General features: G+C 41.8%; 1 protein-coding gene across 1 annotated transcript; it reads left to right on the plus strand.

Moving 5' to 3' along the window:
• Positions 1 to 1,236: 1,236 nt before the first annotated feature.
• On the plus strand, positions 1,237 to 15,519 carry APOH (apolipoprotein H). Its single transcript, XM_066235871.1, has 8 exons — positions 1,237 to 1,394; positions 1,871 to 2,047; positions 3,340 to 3,436; positions 5,734 to 5,810; positions 7,657 to 7,845; positions 11,082 to 11,261; positions 13,276 to 13,473; positions 15,375 to 15,519. Exons 1-8 carry the CDS (start codon positions 1,331 to 1,333, stop codon positions 15,428 to 15,430), a joined length of 1,038 nt encoding a protein of 345 aa, XP_066091968.1. The 5' UTR covers positions 1,237 to 1,330; the 3' UTR covers positions 15,431 to 15,519.
• Positions 15,520 to 17,475: the final 1,956 nt, after the last annotated feature.

Consider the following 17,475-nt stretch of genomic DNA (forward strand, 5'->3'; position numbering starts at 1 on the left):
GCCTGACAAGAATGTTGCTTAAACTGATGTGTTTCAAGGAACTTTAGACCTGTGGATATAAACCAAAACCTCCCCAGTGACAACAAGCCAAGGCTATTTATTCAGAGTTCACAATAGCCAGGGAGCCAGCCAACCCCATTTGTGTCTAGCAGAGACCCAAAGTCAGTTTGAGGAGTAGGAAAGCTTTATAGTGGATGAAAGGGGGAAGGCTTCATGTCTATCCTCGTTGGAGATTGTTTGTATGGGGAAGATGGAAACAGACAAACTAGAGGTCAGGCAGTCTATGCAGTTGGTTAGAAGAACATATTTGGTTCTTTCTGATTGGTCCTGCATTGGGCCAATAGCTACAGAGGTTATGATTTGGCTTCTTGGATTGGTTGTTACAGAGACATGGGTCAGCATGCTAAGATTTTTATATATTGCCTGGCCCTTGTCCATTTGTATATTCAGTTCTTTAGAGCAAATGAAGTATGAGGGGATGGTGGAAGCATGAATACCCCCCCACACCTTACCAATCACCATCATCCCCTTTCTCACCCCCTACTCAACTCCTCTTCTTCTTTGAGTCCCAGTCAACTTTCTGATCCCTAAAAAAGATGTAGAAATCTGACTAGACAGCTCTAGGAAGTATTCAGAATGGATGAGCAAGACTTTGTAGTAATTTGTTGTGAGCAGATTGAGGATGCTCGGGTAGCTCCAAGGTCATGACTGGAGCTCCCAGGAGGATCTTGTTACTAACTACAGGTATAAGAGGCATGTGGAAGAGATGATCACTAGGTGAGAGAATGACAAACTGTGTTTTAGGCATTTTTGTTATAAATGCTTCTATGATATTCTTTCAAATCATACATTTAGACACTGGAATATCATTTTAGAGGCATGTAGACTGATACCCAGAAATGAAGAGATGGTCTTAAATTAAGTTCACATGCCAAGGCTGTGAGTGGAGCAATCACATCAGCCTTGTGGTGGTCCATCCACGATGAACACAAAACAAAGGATAGAGTATGAGAGGTCTGGGCAGAAGAGCCGGCAAGCTGGAAATCACCAGGATCCCTTCAGTGGCAATCATGAACTGTTTTGTGCCTTTAACATACATGGTCTAAGACAGAAATCATCAACCAATGATTTCACAACAGACCCACAGAAGTGGAAAGTAAATAATTAAAGAATGTAGGCCCTGGAGTTCCTTTTAAGATCATGATACTTTATCTTCTATTTACAGAGAAAAAAGTACACAAAAATGGTTAATAGTTAAGCGGTTTCGTATGTGCAGTTTTCGTTTTGGTCGAGGCAAGCCACTCTGGAGTGCCGGCGAGAAGCATCCACAATGATCTCTCCAGGACTCATCTTGGTCTCGAGCTTTCTCTGCCATGTGGCTATGGCAGGACGGAGTAAGTACTCATTGCTTTTGCAAAAAATAATTGATATATCCCACCCGCTGGTGTATGCCAGGGGTCACTAACGATAGCTAAAATTCTGTTTAGGGTGGATGCTGGAGAGCCTGGGTTGATACTTATTTTTTAATATTGCCACGTTTAAAGGTCTTCCAGAAGTTTTTTTTATTATTAATTTTAATGGGGTGACATTGTTAAATCAGGGTACATATGTTCAGAGAAATTTGTTATTTTATTTTTATTTTTTTTATTATTAACAGAAGTTCCTTAGACAGTTTAAGACTCAGTGGACTGAACTGTACAATGGAGATGACAATAGTACCCTTCAAAGGCTGTTGAGGAAATTAATGAGCTATGGCACAGGACTTGGGAGAGTTACTATGGATAGTATTAATGAGTTTTCATTGCTAGGCCAGCTGAACTTAAAGATGCACGTAGAGCCTTCTTAACCAACTGCATTGTGCTCTATTCAGCCTGTCCCAGACCGGAGCATTTACCATTTGCCACAGTAACTCCCTTGCAAACATCCTATGAGCCAGGGGAGGAGATAACGTACTCTTGCCAGCCGGGCTACGTATCCCGGGGAGGGATGAGACGGTTCATCTGCCCTCTGTCTGGACTCTGGCCCATCAACACGCTGAAATGTATACGTAAGTCAGTGCCTTCTGGCACGTTCTTTCCCTTGTTTGGATTCTGGACATTTTGGAGGAATAACCTATTTTATCATGTTCGGGGTGCAGAAGGCCAGCAGTGTTGTGGGATGGGGAGGGCTGTGAAGAAACAAGAGAGTCTGAGGGTTCTTCCATGGGAGATGAGGACAAGGGCAGTGAGTCCTATTTAGAGAAGGGGAGACGAACTTAGCCTGGAACTGGGGGAGATGTCAAAAGAGACCTGGTTAGACTAAAGGAAGAGAGAAACACTGCAGAAGTGAAAAAAGGAAGTGCAGATACTCTGAGATTTACACAGATGCCAAAGAGACGCTTGAAAAAATAAAACCTGAAAAATCATTATATCTCTGGATTTTGGATCAAAATGAAAGCAGACTTAATAGTTATTGAAATGACAGTAAATTTCATCTAATTATGTTTATATTACATGTTATATTTATAATAAAATATAAATATATTATACTAAATTAATCATATAACCCAAATTATATACATTGATATCTCATTAATGCTTTATGATAGATGGTTACTTTTATTCATCAACAGAATATAGTCCTGTGATAGCTAACTGGCAGTATTTTTACAGTCAAACATTGAGCAATCAACCAGAAAGAACTTCTGGCAATTTTATGTAGAAATGAAGTACAGTACTAAAATTAATTATATGTACCTTTCTAGGCCTTGGTGATTTTGGTCCTATGGACATGACCTTTGTGAAAAATTATACATGCTCATACACATGATTTTAATGTACTCTGATTAAAAAATGAAAACCAAAAAAAGACCAAACACAATTTTTAATGAAAAACCACTATAATATCGTTAGGAATTTTTTTTTTTTAATCAGTCATAACTCTGGAACACTAACAATTTCATTTTTCAAATTTATTTTCTATGTGTATATTTTTGCATTATTATAGAGCACAGATACCATTTTGTGTTTTTCTATTTTAATCAGCATATTGGACCATTAACTGTCTCTACAATCATCATAATTAATATTTTATTGGTTGCATTATAGTTCAACTCTTGATTACCATCATCAGTTGAAACAATACTCTGGTAGTGAACATTTAGACTGTTGAGATTTTGTTATTAGAGGTAACTGTGGAATGATCACCTTCGTGCCTATATCATTTGACTTATTTTAGTTATACTCTTAGACTATCACCAGTACAGTTATTGGATAAAAGGATAGAAATGAATTAATATATTTTTATTTTAATAGCAAATTCTATAAATAGATATTTACCTTTTTTATCTTTGAATTGCAGCCAAAGTATGTCCTTTTGCTGGAATCTTAGAAAATGGAGCTGTACGCTATACAACTTTTGAATATCCCAACACGATCAGTTTTGCTTGTAACCCAGGGTAAGGACAGATGGGTGGGTGAATGAGTAGCTAACAGATGAAGCACATTTCTATGCCCTTAAGCTAAACATCAAGACTGGCTCATACTTTATTTTGAGCCTTGGACTTGCTGAATCCAATTCATTGAATACAAATGTACCATAGTGCTGAGGGTGGGTAAGGGATAAAGAATATGATAATTAATGAACTATATCTAATTTTTCTGCTCCTTATTTATTTATCTGAGGAGATACATTGAAATTATTGACAACCTGACCAGTGATAGTGCCATGGAGAGAGTATAGACCTGGAACACTAAGGTCCCAGGTTCAAAACCCCAAAGTCAACAGCTTGAGCCTGGGCTCATCCAGCTAGAGTGCAGATTCACCAGCTTGAGTGTGGGATTGCTGGTTTGAGGCTTGAACATGAGATCATTGACATGATCCCATGATCGCTGGCTTGAAGCCCAAAGTCACTGGCTTGAGCAAGGGGTCACTGACTCATCTTAAGCCCCCTAGTCAAGGCATGTATGAGAAACAGTCAATAAAAAACTAAAAGTGACACAACTATGAGTTGATGCTTCTTGTCTCTCTTCCTTCCTCTTTCTATCTCACAAAGAAAGAAAGAAAGAAAGAAAGAAAGAGAAAGAAGGAAAAGAAAGAAAGAAAGAAAAATAAATAAATAAATAATAAATAATTGATAACTGTCAGGGGTAGGGAGTTGGGGAGTTTAGTAGGCAGATGGAGGAATGGAACAAAAAAGGAAACAAAGAGAAAAAACTCAGGGACATGGAGGGTTGGGGGAGGTGGAGGAGGGTCTGGGGGATAAATGGTGATGGACGGAGACTTGACTGGGGTGGTGAACACACAACACAGTGTACAGATGATGTGTTGTAGAATTGTGCACCTAAAACTTTGTATAATTTTGTTAACCAGTATCACTCCAATAGATTTAATAAAAAGGGAAAAAATTAGAAAAAAAGAAAAATTATTGAAACTGGATAATAATTCTTTATAATTTCTGAGCCAAACCTTGGCATGAGGATTAAAATATTTTAGGAATTGGATTTGGATGTTAGCTATAAGGCTGATGGACTGAGGTGGAAGTCTCTAGAGAATTCAATGGAGAAGTTTGGGAGTATGAGGACGAAGACCATAGTTCTCTTAATTCCCAATACAGTAAATGTCCTCAGGAAGAAGACGTGGTTGGTAATAATAGTTCATCTGCCACTACTGGTGGTGACATTGTCAATAGCATGTTGGCTGTACATAGAATAAGATATAACTTTACTGAGGATCCTTGTTTGGGGTTGGAGATTAAGAAATCCTACATGTGAAAGAGAAATGCAGTTCTTTCATCTGATACACAAATTACTGGTGGGTCTGATGACAAATGGCATTGAAAAAATTGGCTTCAAGGACAGAATGTTACATTTTCAATGGAAATAGACTGCACTGTTTTGTTTGTTTGTTTATTAAGTGAGAGGCGGGGAGGCAGAGAGACAAGCTCCCGCATGTGCCCCAACTGGGACCCACCCGGCAAGTCCCCTACCTGGTGATGCTCTGCCTATCTGGGGCTGCTGCTTCATTGTTCAGCAACTGAGCTATTTTAGTGCCTGAAGCAAGACCATGGAACCATCTTCAGTGCCCAGGACCAACTTGCTTGAACCATTTGAGCCATGGCTGCGGGAGGGAGGGGGGGGCGGAGAGAGAGAAAGGGAAGGGGGAGAGAAGCTGATGGTCGCTTCTCCAGTGTGCCCTGACAATGAATTGAACCCAGGACTTCTACACACTGGGCCAACTGGCCAGGGCTTTTTGTTTGTCTTTAATTACAGTGGCATACAATATTATATTAGTTTGAGGTGTACAACATAGTGATGAGACATTTATATAACATACAAAGTGATCAACCTCATAAAAGGCTGCAATGTTTTTATACATTTGTGTGACAGGGCTCTCAGAAAATGAATGGTAGAGATTACTCAGATTGATTCATTTTGTAGTCCTGAAAAATAAATGGTTTTTCTGCTTCACATAAGAGTCAGTTCATTTATCGAGCTCATTGAAGGTGAAGGATTTGGGGGTTTGGCTATTGCATCCACCAGCTATGGACCCTCCTTTTCTTCAAGTGATTCACCTGCAGCCTTAGGCTGGAAGACTTGAGCCTTAGATGGGTGTTAAACTCTTCAGGAAAACAACATTATAAAATAGGAATGAAGTCAATAGCATTCATCTGAAGCAATGCACAAAGGGAGAAGGCATTTGAGATGCTCTCATGAGTTATTTTCCTGCTTGATGGATTCAATTTTCCTTTGGCAGGTTTTATCTGAATGGAGCTAAATCGTCTAGATGCACTGAAGAAGGAAAATGGAGTCCGGACCTTCCTGTCTGTACTCGTGAGTCTGTGGGTCCCAGTTATGGGGAGGGTGACCAGTTGGTTTGCCTGGGACTTTTCTGATTTCAGCACTAAGTCTCAAACCCTTGAAACACTTCAGTCTCAGCTCCATGAGATGACTGGTCACCCTTGTGGGGAATGGTTCATCCTGATAACATCTTACTTTGGAGGAGGAAGCAACCACTTTAGAATGACAGGAGGGAAGCATTCTACTCATGAACACATTTTGTATCCTCTCCCTGATGGAGTCAGTGATTTCTGGGTTTGTTAATTCCAACACTCCCACAATGTTTTGGCAGGGGCTTGCATATGTGTGGCATTGGTCTGTCAGTGACTGCCACCATTGGACTAAAAGAACTTCTGGATCAAACACCTTCTTCCCACTCGGGCACCTCATTTATTCGTTTACTCATTCACTCATTCATGTATTCAATAAACATCTATTGAGGACGTAATATGCGCTACATCCTGTTTCTAGCACTGAGGCTACAAAGCTAAGCGAGACTCAGCTCTGCCCTCAGCAAGTAAGGCTAGAGATGAGGGAGACAGGAAGTCACCTTCACAGGAAGCTTAGAGCCCATCACAGGGCCCTATAAGACCTCAGCATTCTAAAAGCTCATTGAGTTTCCTTCAAAGGGTTAGATGCATTCAGGGGATGCTCAACTGAGCAGTCAGGGTCAGCTCTGGGCTTTGCTTTTATAAGGAGGGATATTCTTATACTCCCTAACTTGTGATTTCTGCACGTACAATTTTGACCAAGAGGCCCGGACATTACAATAATATTAATTTTTAACATTTTAGTGAGATGTATCCTAGACAAAGAAATGGAGAAGTAAAGCATTCTCAAATAAACAAGTTTGAGAAACTTTAAACTACAGAAAAAAATTTTAAGGCTAAATTAAGTAGTTTTTTTTTTTTTTACTCAGTCCTAGGAATCACTGTGGTTCTTATTAATGGTTTCTCCTTTTAAGCAGATTTATATCTACTTCATAAAGTCATTTTTTTTTTTTAGTAACAAGCAGAGAGACTGTTTCAGCTTCTGTCTAACCTAAACGAGCATTCTTCACACTGTGATGTACATCTGAATCTCCTAGGCATCTTGTTTCAATGCAGTTCTGATTCGTGGGTCCCGGGGTGGGGGGCAGGGCCTCGGCCTCTGCGTTTCCAACAGGCTTCCGGTCAGTGCTCCTGCTACTGGTCCACGGATCACATGTTGAGACTCTAGAAACTCAAGATACATCATAGTTCGGTCTGCATTAAGTTCTGTTATGTTAATATAACTTTACCTGAACTTGCTCAGACTTTACACTAGTCAGGTTAAGAGGATAACCTATCCCATTTCTCTGTATAGAGCTCCTTGTATGAGCTACAGAGTGAAAAAAAAAAAAAAGCAGGAGGTGTTCACTAGGAACAAACAAACCTGACCTGAACTAGCAGTGGAACTCAGATGTCGCAAGTGGCTTAGCACCAAGTTGCTGCAATCAGTGATGATCACAGGATGGTCCTGAGCAATGTTGTCCACCTATTCTGACATCCAGAAACACCTTCTTTCAAAGTAGCACTGGGATCAAAGACTCAGGGAAACCTAAGCTCTCTGGGATTCTAACAGGCGCATTAGGGGTGGCAGCACTGAAATTCACTTCAATTTTTAGTTTTGACTGATTTAGACATCTGCTTTTCAGGTCAAATTTTCTTAGTTGGCTTCTACCATGGATCGTTTTTATTCTGGCATTTGATCAAATTTTGCATTTTCTCAAGTTAATCTTCAGGTTTTTTTTTCCTTTCTGGAAAAAGTATACTTAGAAGCCTGTGATTTTTATAAAAATTATGGTTTGTTCTTGTTCCAGGTATAAGCTGCCTTCCACCACCCACACCTAAATTTGCAGTACTCAGTGGTAATGAGTCATTGGCTAGAACCAGTTTCTTCTATGGTGACAAGGTCATCTTTAAATGCTTGCCACATTTCGCCATGTTTGGAAATGATACTGTTACCTGCACGGAACATGGGAACTGGACTGCATTACCAGAATGCAGGGGTAAGTGCAAGGATAAGAATACATGATTATGTTAGTGGCACAATTCCCATTGTTGAAAACTATTGAACATTCTACTATCGTTGACTGTTTCAAATGAACATGTTTGGCATTGTTGGTAAGTGGCGAGCATAGCTGCTTTCTATTGTAAATGACCAAATGTTTATTGGTCTCCCTCATGTACCTGGCAGTGCACTAAGTGTTTGGGACACCAGATGAAGGGAACCTGGTTTCTGACCTCAGGGGAACACTACAGAATGCAAAGAATTATCTGGAGCGGCCTGGGAAATCTTTCCAGAGGAGGGGCTTACAGGACGAGTGCATGCTTAGGGGAAGGCATGCCACACAGGGTTCAGGGTGTGTCAAGTCTGGACAGCAGGAAAGAACAGGGTGTGTACACAGGCAGCTGTACATTGTGGTGAGGTAGGTGAGGAGAAGCCTGGATTAAACAGAGATGAAAGTAAAAAACTGGATTGCAGTCAAATCATTATAAGCTTTTACCTACATTTAAGAATCACGAGGCCCTGGCTGGTTGGCTTAGTGGTAGAGCGTTGGCCTGGCGTGCAGGAGTCCCAGGTTCGATTCCCGGCCAGGGCACACAGGAGAAGCGCCCATCTGCTTCTTCACCCCTCCCCCTCTCCTTCCTCTCTGTCTCTCTCTTCCCCTCCCACAGCCGAGGCTCCATTGGAGCAAAGTTGGCCTGGGCGTTGAGGATGGCTCCATGGCCTCTGCCTCAGACGCTAGAATGACTCTGGTTGTAACAGAGCAACGCCCCGGATGGGCAGAGCATTGCCCCCTGGTGGGCGTGCCGGGTGGATACCAGTCAGGCACATGCGGGAGTCTGTCTGACTGCCTCCCCGTTTCCAGCTTCAGAAAAATAAAAAAAAAAAAAAAAAAAAAAAAATCACGAAAATAATTGATTAAAAAAAGATACCAATTCTTTTTCCCTGCATTTGCGCTATCCTCACTATCTTTAATTTTTGTCAATCACATAACAAATTGTAGAATTTATCATCCACACAAGGAGTCATACTAAGGACTGTTAACTTCTTCTGTAGTAGACATTTTAAGGATCTGTTGAATGATTCAAAACATCAGTGCTTTTTAGCATGAGGAAACTACGGGTAGTGATACCGAGTGTCTGTTGGGGGACTGACCTCTGCCTCGGCACTGATCCCTGCTTTGTATGTGTCCTCTCATTCTACCAAGTCCTAAGTAGGTACTTAAAAATTTTTTCCCAACGTCGATGTATCAACTAGCAATATGTTGTGACATTCTCATTCTCCCCACCTTCAGATACTTTTTTCCCCTCAACCATCTGAGCGCTAATCAAGAAGCACACATTCTGTTTGGTTGTCCTGCCTCTTTAGTCTCCTCTAATTAGGAAGATTCCCTGACTTTCGAGTTGTCTGCCACTGACATTTTTGAAAAGTACAGGCTAGTTGTCCTATAGAATGTTCTTATATTAATTCGGTTGATTTGTTTTACCTCATGACTAGATTGAAGTTAAATAATTTGTTAAAGATTCATTTCATCATGTGAGGAGGCACATAGTGTTCATCACTGGTCATGTTCTGTTTGATCTCTTGGTCAGGTGGGGTGAGTGGCAAATCTGTTTTTGGTAAAGGCCGTCTTTCTCTTTGCAATGAGCTACTCAAGCGTGATGCTTGGCAACTGTGTGGGTATGCTCTCTAGATGCCATTTTCATATCCACTCATGATCCAGTTCTGTGGTTGCAAAACGGTGATTATCTAATTCTGTCTTTCCTTCCATATTGTTTAGCTGGCATTCTTCTACAGAGGAGAGCTTTTCTTCCACGGACTATTTCTTTAAGTATTATTCTAGACTCTAGACTTATAGTTTGTGTGTGTGTGTTTTGTTTTGTTTTGTTTTTGGTGTGAGTAGATCCTCTATTATGTTTTTAGTCAAAATTTTAATTGAATTTATTGGGGTGGCATTGATTAATAAAAGTATACAGGTTTCAGGTATACAATTCTATAACACATCATCTATATATTGCATTGTGTGTTCACCACCCCAAGTCAAGTCTCCCTCCATCACTATTGATCCCCCTTCTACCCTCTTTTGCCTCATCATACCCACTTTTCCTCCTGCAATCTCTACACTGTTGTCTGTGTCTATAAATTTTCTCTGTTTAATCCCTCCACCCAGCCCCCCACCCCCATCCACTCTGACAACTGTCAGTCTGTTCATAGATTCTTTTTCATTTGATGTGTGGAAGAGTCAACATCGGACCGAGCAGTTTAACTCTGCAGTTTATCCTCTTAAACTACCTCATTAACGTACCTCACAAGAGCTCTGTGCTCCTGGCTTCCCCCTTGCTTTCTTATATTGGGGTAAGCAGAAATATGGGTTTGGGGCTCTGCTTTTGGGAATCTTAAGAAGGCCTGAACGCAGGACTATTTTTTTTCTTTGTATTTTGTGCTGGCTTCTCGTATAGTCTGAAAATAATCATGAGAATTAGATTTAACTTTTTTTTTTTTTTTTACAGGGACAGATAGAGAGTCAGAGAGAAGGATAGATAGGGGCAGACAGATGGGAACGGAGAGAGAGATGAGAAGCATCAATTATCAGTTTTTTGTTGCAACACCTTAGTTGTTCATTGATTGCTTTCTCATATGTGCCTTGACCGCGGGCCTTCAGCAGACTGAGTAACCCCTTGCTCGAGCCAGCGACCTTGACTCCAAACTGGTGAGATTTTTGCTCAAGTTGGCAACCTCGGGGTCTCGAACCTGGGTCCTTTGCATCCCAGTCTGACGCTCTATCCACTGTGCCACCACCTGGTCAGAAAGATTTAACATTTAAAATCCAAATAATGGTGTTCTGTTGTACATAGAAAGAGTCTTTCTGATTTAATTTCATGGTTTGTTGGTTAAAAGAGACAGATAATTTTTCTTTTTTCAAACTTACCATCTTATACTGCCTGGAAATGAAACTCACAATAAATGATGCCTATGACTATGTGGAAGCCCAAAGAACTTGGTAACTCATTTATGTACTTTCAAAATGGTGTTGTTTCTTTTTTAATGTCCAGGCTCCCATAAGTACAAGATAAGAGAGACAGAATTAAGCATTAAGGTACCTAGAAATTACATTTCAAGTCACAGGAACACCCTCTGTTCAATGGTATAAGGGAATACGATGGTAACAACATATCCCATGACTACTGGACAACATCACTATTTATAATAATTATTTTTTTGAATACCTTATTTTAGAAGTAAAATGCCCATTCCCATCAAGGCCAGACAATGGATTTGTGAACCATCCCGCAAAAGAAGCACTCTTCTACAAGGATAAAGCCACGTACGGTTGCCATGATACATATGTCTTGGATGGCCCAGAAGAAGTAGAATGTAACAAATTTGGAAACTGGTCTGCACAGCCAAGTTGTAAAGGTATGAGATATGGGCGAGGTCTTAAAACATACCTGAATTTATCCAGTGGGTCACCCTTATTGCCATTTTCTTGTTCCAATCATTTTTGACTTGTTGCTCAAACTTGCTTCGCAGGGCACGGGGCAGCTCTGTGCTTGGTAAGCTCATTTGAAATTAAAATGTATGAAATGAAAAGATCCTTTGTAAGCACTGATAATATGGTGAAAGATTGCTTTAAAGTCTTTTTCTATGAGAATTCATTTCTGCTTGGTTCTAGTTAAGACTCTTCTCATTGTTGCAAAAGCCAACCACATAGTTCAAAGAAATGAGGGCTTATAAATGGGCAGCAGTCAATGAGATGGACATTGAAGAAGAGGAAATGAAACACAACCAGTCCTCCTAAGAACTGGAGCTGCAAGTCAGGAACAAGTGTTACCTTTTTCATATCTCAATGATCTCATGGTCTTTCTCATCTCCATGTTTTTCTGCTTACTCACCTTGAACCTGGCCAGACTCTACATCAAGACTTCTCAACAAAAGAATTCATCACTCATGCATCTTTTTTCCTGAGCCATTCCTTTATATTTAATTAGGTGCCTATCCTTGATATGGTCAGTGTCATGCTTATGCAAAGAACTACAACCTAGCCCTATTTATCTGCTCAGGTTGCTGTGGGCTGGACAGTGTAAGCAGAAAAGGGAATTAGGCACAGCAGGCAAAATGACGTATGGCTAGTGTTTTAGGTTAGGGTTGCCTAGAAGCAGAGCCTAAGACAGGGATTCAGGTGCAGTTGATTTGTTAAGAGGGTGTCTCAGGAGAAAGACTGATGCAGGTAGATGGAGTAGGAGACTGGTTCTCAAACTTCGCTGGGCATCAGAATCCCGCAGAGTTTCTGACTCGGGAGATCTGGGTAGGACCTTAGAATTTGCATTTCTGGCCCTGGCCGGTTGGCTCAGCGGTAGAGCGTCGGCCTAGCGTGCGGAGGACCCGGGTTCGATTCCCGGCCAGGGCACACAGGAGAAGCGCCCATTTGCTTCTCCACCCCTCCGCCGCGCTTTCCTCTCTGTCTCTCTCGTCCCCTCCTGCAGCCAAGGCTCCATTGGAGCAAAGATGGCCCGGGCGCTGGGGATGGCTCTGTGGCCTCTGCCTCAGGCGCTAGAGTGGCTCTGGTCGCAACATGGCGACGCCCCAGAGGGGCAGAGCATCGCCCCCTGGTGGGCAGAGCGTCGCCCCTGGTGGGCGTGCCGGGTGGATCCCGGTCGGGTGCATGCGGGAGTCTGTCTGGCTGTCTCTCCCTGTTTCCAGCTTCAGAAAAATGAAAAAAAAAAAAAAAGAATTTGCATTTCTACCAAGTTCCCAGATGATTCTGATACTGCTCATCCAACTAAGTTTTGAACAAGTATGTGGTCTCAGCTCAAGTGTAGCCTTCCTTTCATCCCCTTAGAAGCTATGGACCATGAATTTTACCCCAGAGTTCATTCCACCAAGAGGCAAGGGGACCTGCTTTTTGTATTTTCTTGCTAATTAGTCATTGGCTGTGGGCTGTTTCCTTCTCTGACCCTGGGGTCGGGGCTGATTTGCATTGCCTCCTAGGAGAGTTGGCTTCCTTATGGCCAAAGGCAATCTTTCAGAGCAAGGAGCGTTTTTTGAGCTGTCAAGCAACCCTCAAAGTGGCTGGTGGGTGGGTGCCTAGCTCAGTAAATGGGTCCTGAGTGGGCCAGTGCAGGCTTACAAGAAATGACAACATCTGGTAGAAGTCCCCATTCACTGAAGCTTAGAATCTGATGCTTCTGCCATGACCTTCTCATGTGGCTACTGTAGGGGAAGAAAAGGTCATCTTGGAACCCATAACTAATGGTTCTATTGATAAAGAGCTTTCATTAGCAAAGATATTGTTACTATGTACAGTATTGGGATCTTCCGGTCTTGAGCAATTTGTTTCAGGAGTGCTCATCTACAGGTTCAAATGCTACATTCTCTTTCAGAAAGACTAACAAAACTCTTAAGTTTTGACTACAGACATTGTTTTTTTCAGCATCCTGTAAAATATCTGTTAAAAAAGCTACTGTGATATTTGAAGGAGAGAGAGTAAAGATCCAAGAGAAATTTAAGAATGGACTTCTGCATGGTCAAAAAGTTTCTTTCTTCTGCAAAAATAAGGAAAAGAAATGTAGTTATACAGAGGATGCTCAGTGCATAGATGGCACCTTTGAAGTCCCCAAATGCTTCAAGGGTAAGTTTAACACTGGCTAGGACTTCAATTTGCCCCTTATTATAACCACTACTTTTATTACATAATGACTGTAAGAAGCCATGTCGTGTCAATATGGTCATTGGTCTTTTTTTTTTTTTTACAGAGACAGAGAGAGTCAGAGAAAAGGATGGACAGGAACAGACAGACAGGAACAGAGAGATGAGAAGCATCAATCATTAGTTTTTTGTTGCACATTGCGACACCTTAGTTGTTCATTGATTGCTTTCTCATATGTGCCTTGACCACGGGTCTTCAGCAGACCGAGTAACCCCTTGCTCAAGCCAGCGACCTTGGGTCCAAGCTGGTGAGCTTTTGCTCAAACCAGATGAGCCCGCACGTAAGCTGGCTACCTCGGGGTCTTGAACCTGGGTCCTCAGCATCCCAGTCCGATGCTTTATCCACTACACCACCACCTGGTCAGGCTGGTCATTGGTCTTTAAAAAGAGATTGAGTGTGCCCTAGCCAGATAGTTCAGTTTCTTCAATTGTTGTCCCTATATGCCAAAGTTGAGGGTTCGATACCTGGTCACGGTACCTACAAGAATCAATCAATGAATGTATAAACAAGTGGAACAACAAACTGATATTTTTCTCTCTCCCTTCCTCTTTCTCTAAAAATCTACTAAGAAAATATATATTTTTTTAAAAAAAAAAAGAGAGATGGAGTGAGAGGAAGCAGTAAGCTGCATTTAATTTCTTTATTTACATAAATATTGTTCTTTCTAATTCTTGTCCTTAATACTCAGGGTTGTGATTTTATTTGATGAATATTGAGGTGAATGATGCCATCTTGTACCATTTCAAATTAAGCTTGATTAGTAATAATAATAATAATAATAATAAATGGAATATGTACCACCTTTTGGTTCCAAATTAAAAAGAACTCACCCAAACTACAAAGTAACTCATGGCAATGGTAATTGGTTTAGAACCCTCCAACATTTTTTCCCCTTCCTTCAGCAATTCCTAGAGTTTGAAAAGTACCCACTAGAACATTGTATTCATCAGAGCAAAATGTTTTAAGTAAGATAATTTTGTCTGTGAGATTTAAAAAGTTTCTAATAGCCAGCATTTGGAGCTGCCAGCCTTATATGGTTTCATGTTTAGGCTTTAACTATCCTTGTGTGAAGGAAACAGAGGCTGAGGCTGTGGTTGGCTCTGGGTTTTAAAATGGTCCAAGCATGTTGCCAGGCCTGTATCAGCAGATGGGAGAGAGCAGAGTTGGGAGCAGGTGCAGAGAAGAAGAGAGGGGGCTGAGAAGCGGCCAGCTAGAGAGACAGAGGGAAAGAGCACTAGTAGTCAGTACCCATTTCAGAGGTTTGATTATTAGAAGTGTTATGCACGACATTGAGTCGGTGCTCACTCAGTGACAGTTACGATCATTACAAAGTGTTAGAAATACACTGAATAAATTGTTATTGTTCGAAACAGAGCAGAGCCCTGGTGAAACGTTAAATACCAACTTGGCAAAGCACCGTAAGCGTAGTACAAATCAGCATAAAAAATATTCTCGGAAGATCATTGAGAGAAACAGAGCTTTGTTGTCATATCTCTTCAGGCCGTTCTCCCTCCCAGACTTCAGACCGATGCAGCGATGTTAGTGTGTTGGAGAATAAAAGGCTGATACACTTTTGTTTATTTTTTCTTTTAATCTTGACTCTCAGAGTCACAGAGAACCTTTTATTTTCTGTCCTAGAAAAGAGTGCCTTGTCATTTCCCTGATGCTTCTCGTATCACATAAACCTCACACTAAATGGATTCACTCATATAATTATGTTTATTCTCTATATTTGTAAAATGTGTTTGATTTGTCTCAGCCATTTAACAAACTGAAGAAATGATGATTTCTCATAGACTGTTTATCTTTTTCTCTCCAAACAGAGCACCATTCTCTCGCTTTCTGGAAAACTGACGCATCAGAAGTACAGTCATGCTAAACTCGTTTTCAGGTTCAAAATGAAATGTTATATCTGTGTTTTTCCAAGGAACCTAAAGGAAGTGGAAAAAAATAAAGTGATTGAATTTATGGCCTTAGCCCTTGATTGCATCTTTGCTCTTCCTGGCTTAGTTTTAGTTACGCTATCTGGTTAAGAACCTAAATATTTGAAACACCATCGTTTCGTGGCAGTGAAGTGGACAGTGTGAATAATGACCTGGGTACCCCAACTCCCTTTTCCCTAACTCTGTTCTCCAGTGCTCTTACCTAAAACAGCTATAGCTCAGCACTTTTGATAGAATGGCCCACAGACCCCCGCATTGGCGTTGCCTAGTACTTAGTACAAAGAAAAAAATGCCAGGTCCCAGAATTTGTGAAGATGATCTCAAAATCTGCACTCATGACACAGCTTCAGGTGATTCTTTGCGTCCTCCAGTTTGAGAAGCATGGCCGTAGAATGATGAGATGGACTTCCAGGCCAGGAGAGCTGGGGTGGAACCTTTGGTGTTTGGTTAAAAAAATGACTTAAGGCCCTGGCCGGTTAGCTCAGCAGTAGAGCGTTGGCCTGGCGTGCGGGGGACCTGGGTTCGATTCCTGGCCAGGGCACATAGGAGAAGCGCCCATTTGCTTCTCCACCCCCACCCCTTCCTTCCTCTCTGTCTCTCTCTTCCCCTCCCGCAGCCAAGGCTCCATTGGAGCAAAGATGGCCCAGGCGCTGGGGATGGCTCCTTGGCCTCTGCCCCAGGCGCTAGAGTGGCTCTGGTCGCGGCAGAGCGACGCCCCGGAGGGGCAGAGCATCGCCCCCTGGTGGGCAGAGCATCGCCCCTGGTGGGCGTGCCGGGTGGATCCCGGTCGGGCGCATGCGGGAGTCTGTCTGACTGTCTCTCCCCGTTTCCAGCTTCAGAAAAATACAAAAAAAAAAAAAATGACTTTAGAAAAAAATCTTTCTGCCCTGGCCAGATAGCTCAGTTGGTTAGAGCATCATCCCAAAGCACAGAGGCTGACAGTTCAATCTCTGGTCAGGGCCCATGCAGGAACAGATCTATGTGCCTGTCTCTCTCTTTCTCTCTCTCTCTCTCCTCCTTCCTCTCCCTCTAGAATCAATAAATAATAAAAAAAAATTTTTTAAGAAAATAATCTTCTCTTAGATATTCAAATTTTGCAATCCGCCATGAAATTGCTCTTTTTGTGTATATTCAATTCCCCTGCCCTGTTCTCCTTCTGTAGCACCTGGTGGCAAAACCCACCCCAGGTGCTAGTTGTCTTCCCTCCACCTGTACCAGAGCAGCTGAAGGTTGCTGGAAAAAGAAGAAAAACTCACAATTTTGCTAATAGGTCCCACTTCCAATTCATCAGCACAAATGTTACATAAGCCCTTGGCTCTTGCCCAGAAATCCTACCCTATTTTGTTAGGCTGTACACTCCCCTACACTCCAAGGGCACCATGTCTCTGCTCAACCCTCCTCAAGCCACCGTTTCTCTCTTTGCTCTCAACTGATGACCTTGCTCCGTATTTCACTGAGAACATAGAAAAGACCTTAAAAGAAAACCCCAAAACTCAGCACTATCATCCCTCATTTTATCAGGATTTGTACAGGGACTCTGCCCTCCCTCTTGTTATGATGGATGAACCCCTGAGCTGCCATTTCTCCCTGCCTTCCTCTGGTTCCGAGTTGGTTTGAAGAGGGTGTGGTGCCTACCCTTTCTAAACCTAAAAACCCAATTTTATAATTTTGCTAAACAAAAGAGCCATCTACCCAGGAATTCCTTCCTCCCTTAGCACAGTTTTCTTTAACTTGTCACATAGTAATTAAAGAAACATTGTTTTTTTTAACTTGTCACGTAGTCATTTTAAAATGGACCTCCCTCTTTCCCCCACCATCCCACCTGACATCTCCAGGAATGCAAAGACAGCAGTAAAGTTTTATAGCATCTCCCCCTGCCTGAGACGTAATCACTGGGTTAGCTACAGGAGAGGTGAGAATGTATGTTTGTATTACTCTCTCTCTTTTGTTGCAAGGTGTTTCCTAATTAGTTTTATGGTAT

This window comes from Saccopteryx bilineata, chromosome 6 (assembly GCF_036850765.1).
Source record: "Saccopteryx bilineata isolate mSacBil1 chromosome 6, mSacBil1_pri_phased_curated, whole genome shotgun sequence".
NCBI lineage: Eukaryota > Metazoa > Chordata > Mammalia > Chiroptera > Emballonuridae > Saccopteryx > Saccopteryx bilineata.

Excerpts from the sequence above, each read along its gene's own strand:
- APOH (XM_066235871.1), top strand. The coding sequence starts at position 1,331 with ATGATCTCTCCAGGACTCATCTTGGTCTCGAGCTTTCTCTGCCATGTG. Across the intron at positions 3,437-5,733 it reads AGTTTTGCTTGTAACCCAGG|GTTTTATCTGAATGGAGCTA; the intron begins GTAAGGACAGAT and ends TTCCTTTGGCAG. Across the intron at positions 11,262-13,275 it reads TGCACAGCCAAGTTGTAAAG|CATCCTGTAAAATATCTGTT; the intron begins GTATGAGATATG and ends TGTTTTTTTCAG.